A 19,545-nucleotide genomic window follows, 5' to 3' on the forward strand; every position below is an offset into this window, starting at 1 on the left:
TCATTGCAACACCATCAATCTAGTTACTTAAGAAATGTGTGGTCATCCCTGACAGCCCACACTCCTGCACATCCAGTCCAGTACACATCCTGCACATCCTTTCACTCTGACCTCCTAAAAATCTCCTACATTTGGTGGGGCACCATGGTGCACACCTGTAATCCCAGAAAATTGGGAGGCTAATGCAGGAGGATGACAAGTTCAAGGCTAGCCCCAGCAACTTAGTGAGACCCTGTTTCGGGGAAAAAAAAAAAAAAAGAAGAAGTAAAAATGGCTGGAGATGTAGCTCAGTGGTAAAGTGCTTTGGAGTTCAATCCTAGTGCCACACCCCCAAACCAAAAAAATCTTACATTTGGCTGCTTCTCCTTCCTCTTCATCATGGTCCAAATTAGACCAGTGAAATAGCCTCTGAAAAGTTCATCCTAGCTGTGCATCTGTAACTCATTTTCTGTATTTTAATCAGTTATTTAAGTATAAATTATATGAAATTTATTCTGTCCTTAAAATGGACAAAAAGCTTCCCACTATGTTTCTTGAGATTATAATTGTCTGCTGACATCTTAGCTCAGCTCTCTTCCTTCTATGTTGTCTCCCTATTTTTAAGGGCTAGCAGCCTAGAACCTATTTCAGATTGCCTTCCTAGGGTTTTGGTTTAGTGTAGCACTTGCCTGATGGCTAGAAAGAAGAAAGAGAAAGAGAAGAAATGATTGTTCAGAGAGTTGTGGATGAATATGGGGGTATTAGCAGTCTGCAGAAATGAGGCTCAGGCAGCTGCTTGCAGGATCTCATAAAAACCCAGGATAGTCTGGTCTCACAGAGAAAGGAAGCAGTTTAAGAAGTGGAAGTCTTCAAAGCAGTTTTAGGAACTCTAAACTTTTAAGACGAGCTCTCCAAAAGGTTATCAAGGGCAGAAGTCTGATCCTCATACATTATGAAAACTTTTCTCCTGACTCGACTTCCTGAAGTATTGTCCGTTTCACTCTCCCTACTTTTTGGTTTTGGTTTGGTTTGTGTTGATGTCATATGTCCACTTCCCCACTGGGAGGTGGTGGAACCTTTAGGAGGTGAAACTTGGTGGAAGGAAGCAAACTCACTGGAGGATGCCCTTGAAAGGAATAGTGGGCCACTGGCTCCATCCTGAGTCTGTTTTGCTTTCTAGCTGGCCTCACCACATGCTTCCCACCATAACGTTGGGCTTCATCACAGGTTCAAAGTGACAGTCAAGGGACCATGTACTGAAACCTCTGAAACTATAATAGACCTTTCCTCCTTTAAGTCGACTTACCTCAGGTCTTTTGTCACATGATAGCAAGATGACTAATGGCTTGGTTTCTTCTTACTCAGTTCTTTTTCCTGTGCTGGGGATTGAACCCAGGGCTTCATGAATGCTAGGCAAATGCTCTACCACTCAGCTACAACCCAGCCCACTCCATTTCTTAAGGTCCCTGTTCCCTCAAATCAGCTCTTGCTTTCACTATCTTCTTATCCTCCTCTCATGTTTCTCAGTTTGTTTGTTTATTTATTTATTTATTTTTTGTATTGGGATTGAACTCAGGGGCACTTTACCAGTGAACTATATTCCCCCATCCTATTTATTTATTTACTTATTTAGAGACAGCGTCTTGCTAAATTGCCTAGGGCCTTGCTAAGTGGCTGAGGCCAGCCTTGAACTTGTGATCCTTTTCAGCCTCCCAAGGCTCTGAAAGTACCGACGTGCACCACTGTGCCCAGCTTCAGTTCAAATTGTTGATAAAGATAACCTATTAGACAGTCAATTGTTCTCCAGTGTGAGTAGACATAACAACTCTTCCCTGAAAGTTAATTTCTTTATCTGTAAAATGGGAATACCATTACCCATCTATCCTACAGAGCTGCTGTGAGAATCTGAATAGATAATGTATGTCATGGCTATTATAATATCTGGCAAACAATGATGGACACATGTCAATCCTTCCTTCTCTCTCTCTCAAGGCCATGTACAGTTTCTTTTTCCGAATTAGTGACTTACCAAATAGTTGCTGAATTTGAATAAAAATTACATGTGTGTATCTGTGAGGGAAAGACACACATATGAAGAGAAAGAGAGAAAGAAGTATATACTTAATATACAGCCAGTCTATTGAAATTAGGCATTCAGATAAATAATGCAGGGTACAAAATAAAAATTATGAATACTTGCTATTTTTGAGTATTTTATCTTCCTTCAAATGGCTGCTGATATTATGCTTTCAAATTAAAGACAGTCTCAGTTCTCCATTCTTGGGTTCCTTACCAAGTTCCACAAAAACATTATGTAAATCTTTTATTAACCTATCTGGAAGATTTTTCTTTCTCTTGTGCTTGTCCTCCAGCCCACAGCACCACTTATGTCCTAACGCTGATTTTGACAACAACAAACATTAAATCTATATTTAACTTATAGCAACGTTTTATGAAGAGGCCACATAGATTTACTGGCAGAAAACAAAACAAAACAAATGTTTTATCCATCCTTCAACCTACCAAACTACCTGTCTATATTTATAATGTAAATATTCATAGACATTCTGGCTATGACCTTTTCCAAAATCCAGAAACATCTGAAATAAAACAAAAACAAATAAACAATGCCCCCACGGGTGCAGGTTGTCTAACTTGAAACTAGGCAGGCAAATGTTGGGCTGTTCTTCCTAAGAATAGGAGCAGGCAGATGTCTGCCCATGTCAATTATCTAATTATGGCACCAGATCTGGCAGATAGCTGGAAGGTGAAGGTAGTAGGCACTCATCTTAAACACAGATAATTATCTAGTTGTACAGAAAAACATTTCTATCTATTTGAACAATCTGTATCTAAAATGCCAGAATGCTAATGAGGATAGATAAGAATCCCTCCACTATTATCCTCCTTTTAGAAGGTAGTCAAGAGAGAGGCACCTCATGCTTTCCTTAAGACAAGTTCTAACCACCAAATAGACCAGCAAACCTTAAAGGAACGATATGTATTGCATGGGAATTTCTTTGCTACAGAGAGCAGGCTCGGGGATAATAGGCTGAAAAATAAATGCCTATCCTTGGGGTCAAGTATTTTTATGTGAGAATCCTGCTGATGTTGAAGAAAGTAAGACAGACAAGAAGTCATCAGAGACTTTCAAGGTTTACCGTCCATGTCTGAAATACTTATAGTTTTGCACGAGATAAAAGGGCATTCACAGCCTCAAGTCTGGCTTTAAAAAGGACAGCACATAAAACAAGTTTTGAGATCTTAAGAGGCTATTTTTGCCAATGTCAGTCTTTTTTAGGAGTTCCTCTTATATCTTAAAATACCAGGTGATATCAATTCGTACATAATTTGCTCAATAACCCCCACAGGTATACCCATGAATCCACTTATGGATAAGAGAACTGGAGTATTTTACGATTCTCCCAATTGTATTTTGGGAAATTGAGAAAAACATACAGTATTTCCCCCTTATCCAAACTTTTAATTTCTGCAGTTGTAGTTTGTTGGGGTTAACTGTGGTCCAAAAATATTCCAAAAATTCCAGAAATAATCGATTCATAAGTTTTAATGGGCATGACATTCTAAGCAGTATGATAAAATCTCTCACCATTTCCTGCCCCCATTCATCCTGCTTGGGATGTGAATCATCTTTTGGTCCAGCATATCCATGTTGTATATGCAACCAGCCCATGAATCACCTGATAGCTACCATGGTCACCAGATGACAGCTGCAGTGTTGGGGGCTTGTGCCCAAGTAACTCATAGCTTACTTAATAATGGCCCCTGACACAAGGTCAGTGATGCTGGCAATTCACACATGTCTAAGAGAAGCTGCAAAGTGCTTCCTCTAAATGAAAATGTGGGACAGTTTTCAGCTAAAGAAAAGGAAAAGAAATCATATGCAAGGTTCCTAAGATTTATAGGACCAGTGAATCCTCTGAGAAATCATGTAGAAGGAAAAAAAATATGTGTTAATTTTGCTGTCAAATCTCAAGTTGCAAAACCGACAGCCATGGTGTGCAAGTGCTTAGTGCTTACTGTTTACTTCCATCTCGTCATGTAGGCACTGTGTCATCCCACATTGTCACAGAAAGGGTGAGTGAAATACAGCAAGATATTTTTGAAAGAGCCCACATTCACATAATGTGTATTCCAGTATATTTTATATTAATTTTAAAAAATCATTTATGTATTTATTTTGATGCATGCTAGGCAAGTGCTCTGTCACTGAGCTACAGCCCCAGCCCTCCAGTATATTTTATGACCATATAATTAGACTTCATTCTGCTTCCTTTAAAATATCATTGGCTTCCCAAGATATCAAGAGTCTAGCATTTAAGTTGATACAACAGGCAGACACATAATCCCATGTGCAAGTTTTGATCATAATTAAAGACAGGTTGCTTGCTCTCATGGACGTTGCCTGTTTGTGGAGTTAGGCAACTATTCTTTGGGCTGTTTCCATCATAATTGTCCAAGGGCTTTGAAGCCCTTCAGTGAGGAGGATACTGTCATCTGTATGCTATCATCAGGTTCACAGGCAAAAGAATTCTAGTTCTCCTAGGGGACAATCATGGCTTTAGGGGGAGAGGGATGAGACAACAGTCCCTGATACTTTCCCAGCAACAAGGCAAAGGCCAGGAGTGTACTTGCCTGGGAGGCTTTGCTTCTAGAAAGTCAAAGGGGTGGGGGCCGGCCAAGAGAGGCTAATGGAGAGAAAGCGGGGAAGAGCTGGGGGAGAACTGAGATTCCAAGTCCTGGCCAGTAACAGAGAGCACAGAGAGGAGCATTCTTTGTTGTGTATTTTTGAGGCCTATAAATGGCAGCAGTAGTCAACTGGATGGATTACAGGTCCAAGAAAAGTGAGGGTGTATCATACATCACGTTCAAAATATTTTGCTCTCAACCTTCAGGTTAAATATGTAGCCACTACCCACAGGTGCCTATTTACATTGATTAAAGAAAAATTTTAAATTCAGTTTCTATGTCACACTAGCAACATCTCAAGGGCTCAAGAGCTACATGTGGCTGGTGTTTCTGGATTCAGAAAGTGCAGGTGTAGAACATTCCCAGGCTCACAGCAAGTCCTATTGGTCAACATTAATTTAGAGTGTTGATTACCTAAAAAAAAAATCAACATTTAAAGCTTGAAGTTTGTTTGTGAGGAAATACATATGGCACCGAGGTAAAGAGGCACGGACCCAACGCTTTTGGCACTCAAATCCTGTCTCAGCATGTTGCCAACCACTCAGTTGCCTCATCAGTGAGACATGGAAAATAATAGTGCAAATTTTACAAGCTTGTTATCAGGATGAGTATACATAAAGCATTTATAAAAGCTTCCAATATACAGTAAGTGCTAACTAAGTGTTAGCGCTAAGTATTTTTAGTTTCTCATTGAAGCATATTTCCATATTTTAGTATGTTATTAGAGAATAGATATAAACTTATTCACGTGTCTAACTCTTTCTGCATGCCCCTTCTCCACGAACCAAGCCTTTGTCAGATGGGTTAAAACACTTTTTTTTATCGTGGGTGGCCTCTCTCCTTACTTGTAGGAGAGAACGTCAGCTGCTTGGAGTACTGGGTATGTGAGCAGGCCCACAGTCCCGTCGTGCTTCTGCTTGGCAGTCTTTGCCTGTGGGGGATGAAAAGAGGAGGGAAAGAAATCTGACTTGAATCTAATTATATTGCTCAATTAAGAAATTTTTAAAGTAAGCAAAGTGTGATCTGAAGCCACCTGTAATAACATTATATCTCAATTCCTTTTAGCAGCTCTAGCCGTCTTTAGCTGGTTTGTCTTCATGCTCCAGGTCTGGGCAGGAATAAGGTGAATCAATTTTTCTTCATTTTTTTTTTCCTGGTACCAGGAATTGAACCCAGGGGTGCTTAACCACTAAGGCACATCCCTAGCCCTTTCTTATATTTTATTTACAGACAGGGTCTTGCTGAGTTGCTCAGGGTCTCACTATATTGCTGAACTTCGAACTCATGATCCTTCTGTCTCACTCTCCAAGCTTCTGGGATTACAGGTATGCACCCCATGCCCGGCTCAAGGTGAATCAATTTTACTACTGTCCCTTTATTTGATTTATTCATGTGTTTCTGGTACTGGGATTGAAACCAAGTACCCTCATGCTAAGCATGTATTGTAACACTGAGCTATCCCACAGCCCCTTGCCCGATAGAAGGATCCCACATCGCTACTACTTTTTGCTCATTTCATTAAAGTACATACTAAGGCATTTTCTAGGTTTCCAAATCAGATAAATTCCAGATTTCACAGATAAGAAAAGAAATGATTGCGAAATTAAATTTCCACAAATTAACATGAGTTAACATTCCCTTATTACAATTTATCTGATAAGGGTTGGTTAACAATTATCACTGGATAAAATCATGAACATTTAATTTGGAAATGAGCAAATGGGAAAATAATTCAATTTTTAAAAGTTAGCAAAGCATTAGATTTAGAGTCTTTTTAATATTCGCATACTGGACCTAGAATTACAAAGCAAGCAAGGAGACATGAAGAACATTGCTTATAGAGCACCTGTTACATCTGCCTTGCCACTTGTTACTCATTAATCCTCCAAATAACCTTAACCTCACGCCCACTCTCCCATCAAAATCAAGCTGGGTGCTCTTATCAGATCTTTCCAGGGCCCTGATATCCTGCCCTCAGAGCACTTTCACATGTTGTGACTTGTATAATGTCTTTCTCTAAATAGACTACCAGCCTCCTGCAGGGCTACTCTGTCTTGTTGACTGCACTATCTTCAGCATCTAGCATGACAGAAGACTTGCAGAAAATATTGCTGTAATTCACTAGAGAATGAAGGCCCACAGAAGGCAGTATCACCCCCAGGATGAGGGTTTGAAATCGACATGTTTCCTATAAATAGAAATCATGGACCAGTGGAGAGGCTTCTCGGGAAAACCAATGTGCTCACAAGACCCTTAGAAGCTATTTCCTAAGGAGAGCAGTTCCTAATTAGTATTAGGTTCCTACAAAAAGGATTTCACCATTCAACTTAGTGGTAGAGTATTATGATAATCTTAACCTAAAATCAAAATATAGAACATTAGAGAAGCTAAGGCTAAGGCGAAGTCAGTGTCTAGACAGGACCCACTGCCTGGCTCTGTGATGGTGCCTTCTCTTGTCCTTGCCTGAATGAAAGGAATAAAGGTCTCCCAGGGGCCTTTTCTCTAAGAGCACTAAATCCCATTCATGAGGCTCTCCCCTGAGACCTGATCACCTCTCAAAGGCTTCTCCTGTGGGGGTCCGACTCACCAAGAGCTATGGGGAGACACAAACGTCAGACCACAGCTTTCAGGCACTGTCACTTCAAAGCTGTTTCTATCCGGAATGCAAAGGCTCCTGAAGACCCACTTGAGGCCAATGGCCCTGAAAGTATGCTCAAAGCCAGCTTGAAACTGCAAGTCGTGTTGACATAACTGGGGCTACCTACCCTCAAGTTATCCCATTGCAAAAAAAATAAATAAGTGGAAGTAAAGTACTTTGAATTATACAATTTATTTTTCTCAATCAAACTTCTTAGTGAAAGTATATCCTTAATTTTTTTTCTGTGGGTTTGAACTGTTGCCTGGACTCAACTTGTTTAAAAGTTAAATAAAATATGTTGTCTCTTCTCCCCACAGTGAAAACATTTCTTCCTTATTGCCAGTTAATTCCCGTGGGGCTGGGGGGCAACAGCAGGAATCCAGAAACTGTGATTATTTGTTAATTATAACGTGGGACTTTTCAAATCATTACCAAGTCTATCCAAACACAGACCAAAAAAAAAAAAAAAAAAGATTTTTAAATGAGAAGAAATCTTGGTGAACCCAAGTCACATTTTGTTTAATGCCCTGAAGTAGAGGGGTGGAAGAGGCTGTCCCAGCCTTCCGGGGTTGCATTCCACAGAGGAAAGCAAACTCAGGGCTCCCAGGGCCCAACACACACATAACCAGAAGGGAAAATGGTGTCCTTTCTGATTTTTAAGCAGATCACTGATATTTACCTTCCACTGGTGTAAATGCTGTAATCGAGGCAGCCTGACCATGCAGGTAAGGATCCAATTTAATTGTGTGTGTTCAGACACCTAAAGAAATAAAAACAGAACTTCAACAAAGGTGGCCAGTGTTTCCTTGCCTGGAAACAAACTCAACAGACAGCAGGTATCATCATAGGTCACTGAAGACACCCCAGATCAAGGTTATTGAAAGAAGGACAGGTGGAGAGGGCTTCGTTGTGATTCATGCTGCATAGAATCTTAGGCGAGGAAGAAATTAGAAAGGCCAACTCATGCACACACTACTCAAGTGTTTAAGTTCTCCACAGCATCCCTAGCAAGGAGGTGACCAGTCTGTTTCAATATCTTCAGTGAGAGGGATTCATTATGTCCTAAGCCACCTATTTTACCCTTCAAAAGCTAAACTTACTAAAACAACACACACACACACACACACACACACACACACACACACACACGTTCCAAGTCCTCTCTAAATAACTTTAAAGTATATGAAAAAGAACTACAATACATCATATATACATGGCAGAAAAAGGCACCACAGTTAAAGATTGAATTCTTGAGATCTAGAGTGATTTGAATTTTAGGGATTGCTTTATCATCCCATCACCTGGAAGGGTATTTTTATCATTTCTAGTTCTTCCTCTACTTCCTTCTCTTTTTCTAATCAACAGGAAAATATCAACTTTCCCAACTTGTTTTTGTTTGAATCAAATTTAATGAAGTAACCAACGCTAGCAAAAACTGGGATGATTCTTGGGCCCTGGCCACATTCTAACTGATGACCCAGAATTTAAGTCCTATGCATCCCGCTTTGAGCCCTGGAGATTCCCAGCCGTTCATCAACTGTGGCTTTTTTTTGTGTGTGTGTGGGTCCATATGATTTCCTTAAAAAGCAGAGACTGTTGCCAACTCTGCAAAGTGGCCCCAAATGTGTTCTTTGTGGGTTTTGCAAAAGGAACATAAAGAAATGGGGCTGAACCAGTCCAGGCTGATTTTACTAGCAAGGAATCACCATCTGTTGTAAGATACTTTCTCAACTCAGGGAAGAGTTGTTTCCCACGTGTTTGACAAGGAATCACTTTTAAAGTTTTGCAAGTTGCTGGGCTGAACCTGTTGTATTTCTTCCAAGAGGCATTTGGGTTTCATTGGGGCCAGAGACTTTGACAGGACTCTCCAAGCAAATTGCTGACTGCTGCTATAAACAAACAGCTATCAGACAAAACAGCAACTGGGGATGTAAGCAAGGGGATTAGAGTAGCCTCTAGTCCATCAAGCCAAAGGCACTCCTGGTAGAACTAATACAAGGCTGTTTTTAGGCATGAAGAAATGTAAGATAATTTTTTTTCCTCTCTTTACTGGGTTGGGGAAAGGAATGAAAACACAGAAAATAACCATGGACATGTGGAAAGAGACAAGATGACTCCTTCCCTTCATCTCTGGTTCACATGCTTAGCTTTGGTGATACGGAAAAAAAAAAAAAAAACTATCAATGTCTCCATGAACTCAAGTATTTTCCTTGGATAAGCTTTTTATTTGGACATATGGAATGAAACTTACTTAATGTTTTTCAGAGATCTTCCTAGTGTTTCCAAAATAGAGGGCATCAAGTTAATTCAAATTATTCTCATGCAGAAAAAGTAGGTCAAAGGTGATTGATTTTTCCTAATCCAGCTTCAATAATTGCACAAGAAAAGAAGTACTTCAGAATTTAGTTCTCTTCCTATTCATGACAATTTTACTTGAGGAAAAAGAAAATATGGTAGGTAACGAATTACAATATTTTCTTGCACTATGAAGCCACAAAATAATAAGATCTGTTTTAGCCATAAAAAAAAACAAAGGCATGGGACAAGAAACTGGCCACAAACAAGTCAACTGTGATTAAGTTGAAAAAAAAAAAAAAAAAAAACTGAAGATTTCTGACCCTCTAACTGTAACAAGTCAAGTCATGTATTCATCAGCCACAGCAGTTTTGCCTGTCTCGTTCACTCCTATGAAACACAGCCTGACATTATATGTGCTCAGTAAATACTTCTTAATGTACAAAGTCTATGAAAGGCTCGGGAATAATAGGGCCATTAGATTTGTCAACTTGATGCTGATCCAGACAGAAGCCATTTCAAGGGAGTGATTGAGATGGATTACAAGGGCATTAAGAGTGGGGCTAGGATGCAGGATATGAAGACAGAGGTCTGAGGAGCATAGCAGAGGGGGTTAGGAGGGCCACCTTTGCAGTAAAGCTACCTGGATCTGAATGCTAGTTCTGCTATTTAGTAGCTGGGTGACCTTGGGTAAGTAACTTAATCTCCCTATGTCTATGTTTTGTTACTTATAAAATGAAAAAAAAATAATAGTACCCACAAGAAGGTACATAGAATAATACCTAGCACATATTAATCAATATTATTATTATTACTATTATTATTATTATTATAGATAATTTTTGGAAATACTACAGAAAATTCCCATATAACCTTCACCTAATTTCCCCCTATGGCAACAACTTGCATAACTATAGTTAAATATCACAATGAAGAAACTGAACTTCAAACAATCCATCCTACCCTAGTTAGATTTCACCAGTCTTACATAGTGGAATCTAAAAAGGGTCTATTTAGTTCTATGAAATTTTATTTACATGTGTAATACATTTTTTTTTTTTTAGGGAAAGATAAGAGATGGGTAACAAAGAGCAGTTAGAGAGCAAACATTTTGTTTTTTAAGGGAGGAAAGTCCTACGGTCTTATGTACTAAGTAGGAGGAGGGCCAGGAAGACATAGGAAGAGGGTAAATCAAAGAACAATGTTTCTGAAGGAGGAAAGGGAAAGGTGGTGAACAAAGGCAGAGAAACAGAGGACTAAAATGTCTTCTGCTGTAATAAGAGGTGAATGTGGCCGAGGTATATCTTGTGAGCTAGGAGTGGAGAATGGACAATTCAGAGGAATTCACTTCTAATGAGCTCTGTTATCTCTGAAAATAGAAGACAGGGCAATTAAAAACAAATGGGGTAAGAAATATACTTTACAGAATTTCTGGGTTCGATAGGAAGGAACAAAAGATCTTCCAAAATGGAATGAGAGAAGCCGATGTTTTGAAGATATTCTTATGGGTGAAAGGGGCCCGTGGTGCATAAACTGTACTCTTGGGAAGCCTCTGAAATTCTTTACAGCACACTGAAATACTCTCCTTAATCATTATAGGTATTTTTGAAATTTGCAGAAGAATTCAAATCAGTTCACTGCACTTTTAACTTAGTAAGGACTTTTCAAAAACAGGATCCACAAAGTGCTAAACATGAAGAATGAGCCTTGATAACATAAACTGCATTAAAATCAGGAACTTCTCTTTATTACATGCCTTAAATGCAAACTAAAGCTATGTATGATATACCACTACACATTCACAGAATGATTGAGGTGAAAAATCCAACAGTATCGGGAGTGGTGAGGATGTTGAGTAAATCCCACACACTGTTGTGGGATGTAAATTGGTCTACCAACTTCAGAAAACGGATATACCCTAGTGCTCAACATTCACTTGTCCTCTGACCCCCAGATTTATTTCTAGGTATATATTCAGCAGAAATGTCTTCATATATTTCCCCAAAATAAATGTGCAGGCATACTGTAACAATCCCAAATTTGAAAATAAGATATCTAAGTTTTCCACATGTAGTTGAATAGACACATAAATCGCACATACAAAGAATAGGCAATAGCAAGGAGAATTAATGAACAATTAAATGGAACAACATGAATGAGTGGAAGAAAGAAGCCAAGTACATACCAACAAAATGAGTGCATACTGAAAAAGAAATTTTTTTTTTAAATGTTTATTTTTTAGTTTTCGGCGGACACAACATCTTTCTTTGTATGTGGTGCTGAGGATTGAACCCGGGCCGCACGCATGCCAGGTGAGCGCACTACCGCTTGAGCCACATCCCCAGCCCTGAAAAAGAAAATTTATACAACATTCACAAATAGGTTACCTTGGGAGCCAAGGTAGTGAGTAATTTGAAAGAGAAATGAAGAACATGCTAGCACTTACATGTGTGCATTCAGTTTGTGAAAACAGATTTATGATTTTGTGCTAGTAGGCATGTTTGTTGTAGCTAATATAAAGTTTATATAAAAAAACTGAAAAAAAACTTGAGTCAGGTAGTAAAAAACTCAATAGATGTGATAAATACTAGATTGCATACAACTGAAGAGAGAATTAGAAGAAACAAACAAACAAACAAAAAAACCCAATCACTCCATCGAGAAACAGATGGCCCCCAAATCAAAGCCGACTCTACATCCTTTCAATGTGGTTAGAGGAGAAAATGGGTTCCCAGCATTGAAGAAAAAGGAGGAGGCCAGAGCTGCCATCATACTGTGCACACCCAGGTTTCAGTCCTGTTTCTTTACTTCTATTCCTCATTACACTCGCTCCCTTTGCAATTTCATCTCCTTTCCATGGCTTTAAGTGTGGTTCATGTGACTGATGATTTCAAACTTACACCCCAGCCACACTTCTCTGATGAGCTCCAGATTCAGGTACCTAACCACCTGTTCAGCATCACCATGTGGACATCTAATGGACATCCCGAGCTCAACTTCACTGAAACTGACCTCCTGATCCCCCATCCCAGACCTGTCCTGTTCCTGGATAGAAACTCTACCCTGGCAGTTGCTTAGGTAGAAACCTGGTGCCATCCTTCACTCCTGTTTTCTCATACCCTGTACCTAACCCACCTACAAATCTCGTTGCCTCTATCTTCAAAATATATTCAGACTTCACCACTTCTGCCCCTGTGGCCCAGGGCACCATCTCTCTCCTCTGGCTCACCCTAATAACTTCCTCAGTGGTCTCTGCTTCTACCCCAGGTCCCCTAGAGCCTATTAGTAACAGAGCAGCCAAAGGGAGCCTTTCAAAACATAGATCAGATCACTTCTTGGCACAAAACCCTTAGATTCTCATTTCCTCAGAGTAAAAGGCAAAGTCCCGTAATGAACTGTGAGACCAGGCAAGGTCATTTCCCCTGCTCGACACTGTTACTCTATGTCACTCTGCAGGCTCCTCCAGCAAGCTGGTCTCAGGTTCCTGGAATACACTGATACACCCTCACCCTAGGGGCTTTGCCAGGGCTCTTTCCTCTGCAATAATTCTCAACCTCCTGATACTCACCTGAAGTCTGCTCAAATATTATTTTATCATATTATTCTATTAATTTAAATAATAAAATTAATTTAAATAATTATTTATTTAAGTAATATTTAAAATATTATTTTATCCCCTCCACCCGTTCCCAATTCTCCTTCATCTTTTCCCATATCATTTGTCACTGTTTAATATACTTTGTGTTTGGCTTATTTAATATGGTTACTATTCATTATTCCCAACAGAATGTAAGTACTATGATGGCAGAGATTTTGGTCTGATTTAGTCACTGATAAAACATGAGTACTGAGTACCTAGGATATAGTAAGTGCTTATTAAATATTCATGAAATGAATGCATGAATAAAGTTAAAAATTTAATAATAAGAAATGCCTGTTAAAATGTGGTATAATAAATGTGGCATAATGGCACACTGTTCACGAATATAAGAAATAAGCTAGATTTACTTGAATAAACATAGAATATAAAAACCCAGTTTCATGAAAAAAAGAAAACTGCAAAAAGGTCCTACAGCATTACACCCCTCATGTAAACAAGTTATATATATTTTGATGGAATTATAAGAACACAATATGAGCATGTGGAAAAGAAGTGTGAAATATGAACTAGATTGATATACCACGAATCTAAGGTTTTGATTGCCTGGAGTTAGAGAAAAGTGATGCAGGGGATGGAGGTAAAGAGGCTGGGCCAGGAGAAGGATTAAAGAGACTTTTAACTTCATCTGTGTGTGTGTATATATATAAAATATATATATATATATTTTTTTTTTCAATATAAGAAGTCAAAGTAAATCCAGATATTAAGAATCTTCATTCAGCATTCCCAAATGCTTGGCATATCATTATCTGTATTTCATTATATTTTAAAAAAACAAAAATATTTAATTAACAAGAAGAGTACAAGGAAGCATGATTCCAAAAGATATAGCTATAGGTATCAATCACACCTAGCTAAGCAATTACTTGGTTCAGTAATTCCTGAATCAAATCTCTAAGATACTCTCTGTCCCTTAGGGTTTTACTATTTCCCATATAAATGTTATCTTTCCAGGAATCAGGTCCTGTAAGTTTTAGATAGGACACTTGGAAGACTGTTCAGACTCACAAATTCCCATTTATTTCTTCCTCTTGGAAACTAGCAATTTCATGCTCAGTTATTTTTATTAGACTCTTATCATCCCCATGACAAATCCCCTTAACAAGAACCTTGTTTGGGAATCTGATTTTAATTAAAATAAATCTGTATCAATGATAAACTCTCTTTCCAACTGCTCTGCCTCCTGTCAGTACTTGTATTTGCCAATGAATATTGGTCTCTACACACTTGGCATTGCCTATTTCTTTATCTAACACTTCCAAAGCTAAACGAGTTGCTTCTATCAGCCAGTTCCTGACTTAAAGTCATTTCCATCTAAATTCTGTTGCTTAATATGTATTCACATATGTGTGTATGCATTTTTTCTTTACCTGTAGCATTGTATTTATCAGCTTTTGCTAGGCTATGTCAATAAATAAAACAGAGTGCTTATATTAGAAAACGTTACTATTAGAAAATTATTATTATTAGAAAATGTTCATATTAGAAAAGAAGAATGGTTGCAAATTAATAAGGTCCACTAGAAAGTTAGTAAAGAACAAAGAAGTAATTTCAAAGACAATAGATAGAGTAATGAAACAGGCAACAAAGATACAGTAGCCAGCCTCACAAAATCATTTGTTCTCTAAAAAGATTCAGAGTAGCCTCTAGCTAAACTCATCAGAAACAAAGAACAATGGGTATTTCAAGAAAAACAACCCAGAAGCTATGGGTAAAAAAAGTGGTAAAATTTTAGCTTTCCAATACAAATGAGAATTTTTGAAAACAAGTCTCCATCACTATGTGCTACACAGTTTCCCAACACTTGCAGACTTCCCTGATGAGATAGCTGGTGATATTAACTACATGTTTGTGGGTTTTTTTTATCTTATAAACAAAATGTGTTTTGTTTTATGTAAGTCAGTCTTAAAATACATTTTGGAGATAATAAAGAATAGCTTCATGCCATTAAGCCAAGAAAGAATTACTTTAAAAAACACTTCAGAAGCACAGAATCACAAAGGAAAAGACTGAATTATGTACATTAACATGAAAACTTCTGTACAATAGACAGCATTTAAAAAGACAAACCATGGTCTAAAAAAAAAAGAGACAATATATAACAAAGGATTAATATTCAGGATATGTAAAGAACTCCTACAAAACAGTAAGAAAATATAAACAGGCTGGGGATGTAGCTCCGTGGTAGAGTGCTTGCCAAGCATGCATGACACCCTGGGCTCAGTCCTCAAAAATCACAGACACATACACACATACACACGCACACACACAATTACAAAATGACTAAAAGATATGAAAAATTTACAGAAGAAATTAAAAGGGTTGATAAACGTGCCTAACCTTACTAGTTTTCAGGGAAATTCATATTGAAACAATAAGATAGTATATTCCATCGATAATAATGGCAAAAGTAAAATGTCTAATAATACAAACACTGCTGAGGAATTAGGCCAACAAGAACTCTCCTGTTAGTGGGAATGTCAATTAGAATCCAATTTGGAGAGCAGTCTGGCAAAGCCAGTGAAGTGGACCACATATACATCATGTATCCCCATGATTCCACTCTTAGGCATCTATACTTAGAGAAAGTCTTTCAGATGTACACACAAGTTGTTTCCAAGTATGCCCTGTAGTATTGTTTATAGTAATAAAAAGCTGAAAAAAAAAATCTATATATCCTTGGCCAGGAAACTGGGTAAATAAATTGTGACAGAGCCCGACTAATGGAATACTACACAACAGTCAAAATAGACTAATCTCAGACATGTAACATTGAACAAAATAATTATGCATGTAAGAAGATACGTAGCATAATATCATTTACATAAAGTTTTAAAAATGCAAAAGAAATCATATAAATTAGGGCCATATCATATTAAATAAAAATATAAACACATGTGGGAATGATAAATATCAAAATCAATAGAGTGGTTACCTCTGGGGGAGGCAGAGAGTGAAATGGGATTAGAGTGAGCTAAACAAAGAGTTTCTATTATATTTGCAAAGTTTTATGTCTAAGAAACAAAACTACATGAAGCAAGTAGGCTAAAAGGCTAGAATTTCAATCATCTTTACACTTTTCTGAATGGCTGAAATAGTTCTTAAAAGCTTACCCCAGAAGAAAATCCTTTAACCAGAAACTCTCCTGCAACTCTTTTATTATTAAGGATAAAAGGAGCATTGCCATTATTTTGACCTCCACCTTCTAATCCCAATTTACCTTTGTACAAATCCTTTGCAAAATCAGGGAGCCCCTGGGGAGCAGTATATGGACGGCCAAGCAGGACGCACCGCTTTTACTTAAATCCCTAGTAGAGACGTTCTAAGGGGGATTTGGGAAAGCTGAGGAACTGCCCCAGTGTGTCACAACTGAGAACAGGTGACAGTGACATACCAGCTAAATGGGTCCAGTTCCAAAGCCTGTACTCTTTCCACCACGGATCTGATGGCAAGAAAGGAACTCTTCTGGAAGGTATCATCAACTCGAACCTGTTTCTGTGTGTGGGATGGACGCAACATGCACACTGCACCTTGCTCATCCAGGCACACAGGGGTGCAGATCTGGGCCAGGGAGGGGTACTGGTGGAGACTCTCAAGAGAGGGAAACGTGTTAAGAGTTTGCCGATCATTTTCCTAACTTCCCCTTATTTATACCACAGGCCACTTGGATCCTTGCCTCCAGGAGGAACTGGGGAGGTAATGCCACCTTTACAAACAGACCCCCCAAGCCTGTCCCTCCATGCTGCTGGTTGTTTGTCCCCTTTCTACCAGGAGCCGAACATACACCTGCTGATGGTTTTTATCAACTCAGGATTCAACAAACCTAACCATGTACTCAAATGCGCTTCCAAAACCACCAGGATAGACGGAAGACGACATAGACCGTCCACTTTGAGGCCTTGTTTCTACACCTCTAAAAGAAGGGACAGTGGGGTCGGGTGTAACTTTCGTTTGTATACAGCGAGGCAAGATGCCTGTAGTCAGTTCCTTTGGCCTTCATTCAGAAACTGCTATCCCTACAGTTCCCTTTTATTTATTTATTATTATTATTGATTTGAGTTTCCTGGGAAACAAAACACAACTAATCAGAGAACAAGGCCACATTCCAAAGCTGCAGATTCCATTTTCCTCCCTTGACTTTTCTGGGGACGGCTTTGGACCTTTTTTGTAACATGATGTCCGATGGCCTCAGCTGGCCCTTTTTCCTGGCCTCGGCAGGAAGCCAGGGCCTAAAGCTATGTCTTTTTCCATTTCCTACCTTCCATCTGCAGAGTGATGAGATTGCAGGGAGCGTGAGGATACCTGTGCCTCAGAGACATCTGGGGGACTCAGACTGGATCTGCACTGAGGCCGGTTCAAGACCCCTGACTCTGGCATTGAGATGGAAATCTCTGCCAGGCATTCCCTGTCTCTCCCCACTGTGTGTGTATACACATGTGTGTTTGCACTTGAACATGTGTATGCGTACACACACACACACATACACACACACACACCTTTTAAAAGAGAGGGTCTGTAAAATTCTTCACATATGGCAAACATATTGTAGGGGAAGAACCATGACTACAGGCCAGTGGGAGAGAAAGAAAAAGAAAATAATGAGAAGAATCTTCAATAAGTCTAAATTGTTCCAGTCAGGCTGCTGAGAAAGAATGCAAAGGATTGGAGAGGAAAATTATTGGTAAAATCAGCATTATAGTATAGCTAAATTCTTTCCCTATTTCACATCATTACTAGGACTCTTTCTGGTGTACAACAATAGCACATGAGAAAACCGTTTTTATGCTTTAGTAGTAAATATTTGTAAAAATATATGTAAACGTAAAAATACAAAAATGTAATAAATGTAAAAATACACTGAACACAGTGGATACATTTGAGAAAAGCACATCACATAACATAAAAGAATATTTTTTCTCTGATTCATAACTTCAAAAATTCTTAATTTTACTTACCAATAATTGTGCCTGTGTAGGTGCAGGTGGAATTAATGGTAACTGGCATTGGCGCCCACTATTTTAAGTATAAATGCTTTCTAAATTCTTATCCTCTCTATCACATATTTAAGGATCAATGAAATGCTTAAATGTAGTAGAAAACTCTCAATATAAAGAAACTAAAAAAAACTATTTTCTTTCTTTCTTCTTTTTTTTGGGGGGTGGGTGCTGGGGATCAAATTCAGGGCCTTATGCTTGCAAGGCAAGCACTCTACCAACTGAGCTATATCCCCAGCCCCCCAAAACCATTTTCTAAATGTAGACAAATGATCATTTAATTATCTGCTTATAAATTAAGAACTGATTGATCCAACAAACTTTCTCAAAATGAAAACAGAAAAAAGTTCTTCAACGTCTGCTTTGAAGAGATAACTTGAGAAACTGAACTGAATCATCTGAACACAAAATATACTGACAATATAAAGTCCACATAGGGATTTGACAATATAAAGTCCACATAGGGTTGGGGTTGTGGCTCCGGGGTACAGCACTCGCCCAGCATGTGTGAGACCCTGGGTTCGATTCTCAACAAACAAATAGATAAATAGAGTCCATTGACAACTAAGAAAATATTAAAAAAAAAATAAAGTCTCCATAACTTGGTGGGTGTAGTGAAAGAAATGCTGGCCTGTTGTTCCCTGGGGCTCACTGTAGAAGGCCTTTCTAACTAAATTGAGATTAGATTTTTACTTAGGGCAGGAGAGAAGCATTGATATATTTTTAGTAAAAATATGAACATGGCTGCCACAGGGAGACTGGACTGCCATTCTGTGAGAGCAGGGCAGGGGTGAAAGGGAATTCAGTTCTCCAGGCAAGAGGGAAGGAGGGCCCCCTAGAGTTCTGCTTCGGCTCCCCATTGTCCCTCAGCCAGCAGACCCTGAGGCAAAGGCCTGGAAAGGGGTGACCAGCAGGGGGCAGAATAAGATTCCTGCCCCAGGAGCACACCCTCTAAAAGCAGTCCCTTCGTGAGAAAACAGAGTCCTGGCTTTGCCATCTAAAGCTGTCAAGAAGTTACATACCTTGAACATTTACAAAATAGGAGATGTCTCTAAGATGGTTTTAAAGTACATTTTAAAATCCGTTTAATCTCCTCAGACTCCAATTTAATCATTTGTAAAGGAAAGATAACAGTCACTTTTGTGGATATTCTGATCATTAAGAGAAAAGTAATGGGCTGGGGATGTGGCTCAAGCGGTAGCGCATTTGCCTGGCATGCGTGTGGCCCGGGTTCGATCCTCAACACCACATACAAACAAAGATGTTGT

At 38.9% G+C, this 19,545-nt stretch overlaps 1 protein-coding gene across 4 annotated transcripts in view; it reads right to left on the bottom strand.

Annotated features, from left to right (window-relative positions):
• The window catches only part of Wars2 (tryptophanyl tRNA synthetase 2, mitochondrial), a 74,232-nt gene that overhangs the window by 7,484 nt on the left and 47,203 nt on the right, over nucleotides 1-19,545 (bottom strand). For 3 of the 4 annotated variants that reach the window (XM_040287332.2, XM_005334931.4, XM_040287330.2), the window contains 2 exons: nucleotides 8,007-8,087; nucleotides 5,535-5,620 (listed from right to left, as the gene is read on the bottom strand). In XM_040287332.2, the coding sequence (XP_040143266.1) occupies nucleotides 5,535-5,620; nucleotides 8,007-8,087 (167 nt within the window). The remainder of the gene's footprint in view (nucleotides 1-5,534; nucleotides 5,621-8,006; nucleotides 8,088-19,545) is intronic. The other variant, XM_078027092.1, reaches the window with a different exon arrangement.

The sequence above is a fragment of the Ictidomys tridecemlineatus genome, chromosome 11 (assembly GCF_052094955.1).
Source record: "Ictidomys tridecemlineatus isolate mIctTri1 chromosome 11, mIctTri1.hap1, whole genome shotgun sequence".
NCBI classification, from domain to species: domain Eukaryota; kingdom Metazoa; phylum Chordata; class Mammalia; order Rodentia; family Sciuridae; genus Ictidomys; species Ictidomys tridecemlineatus.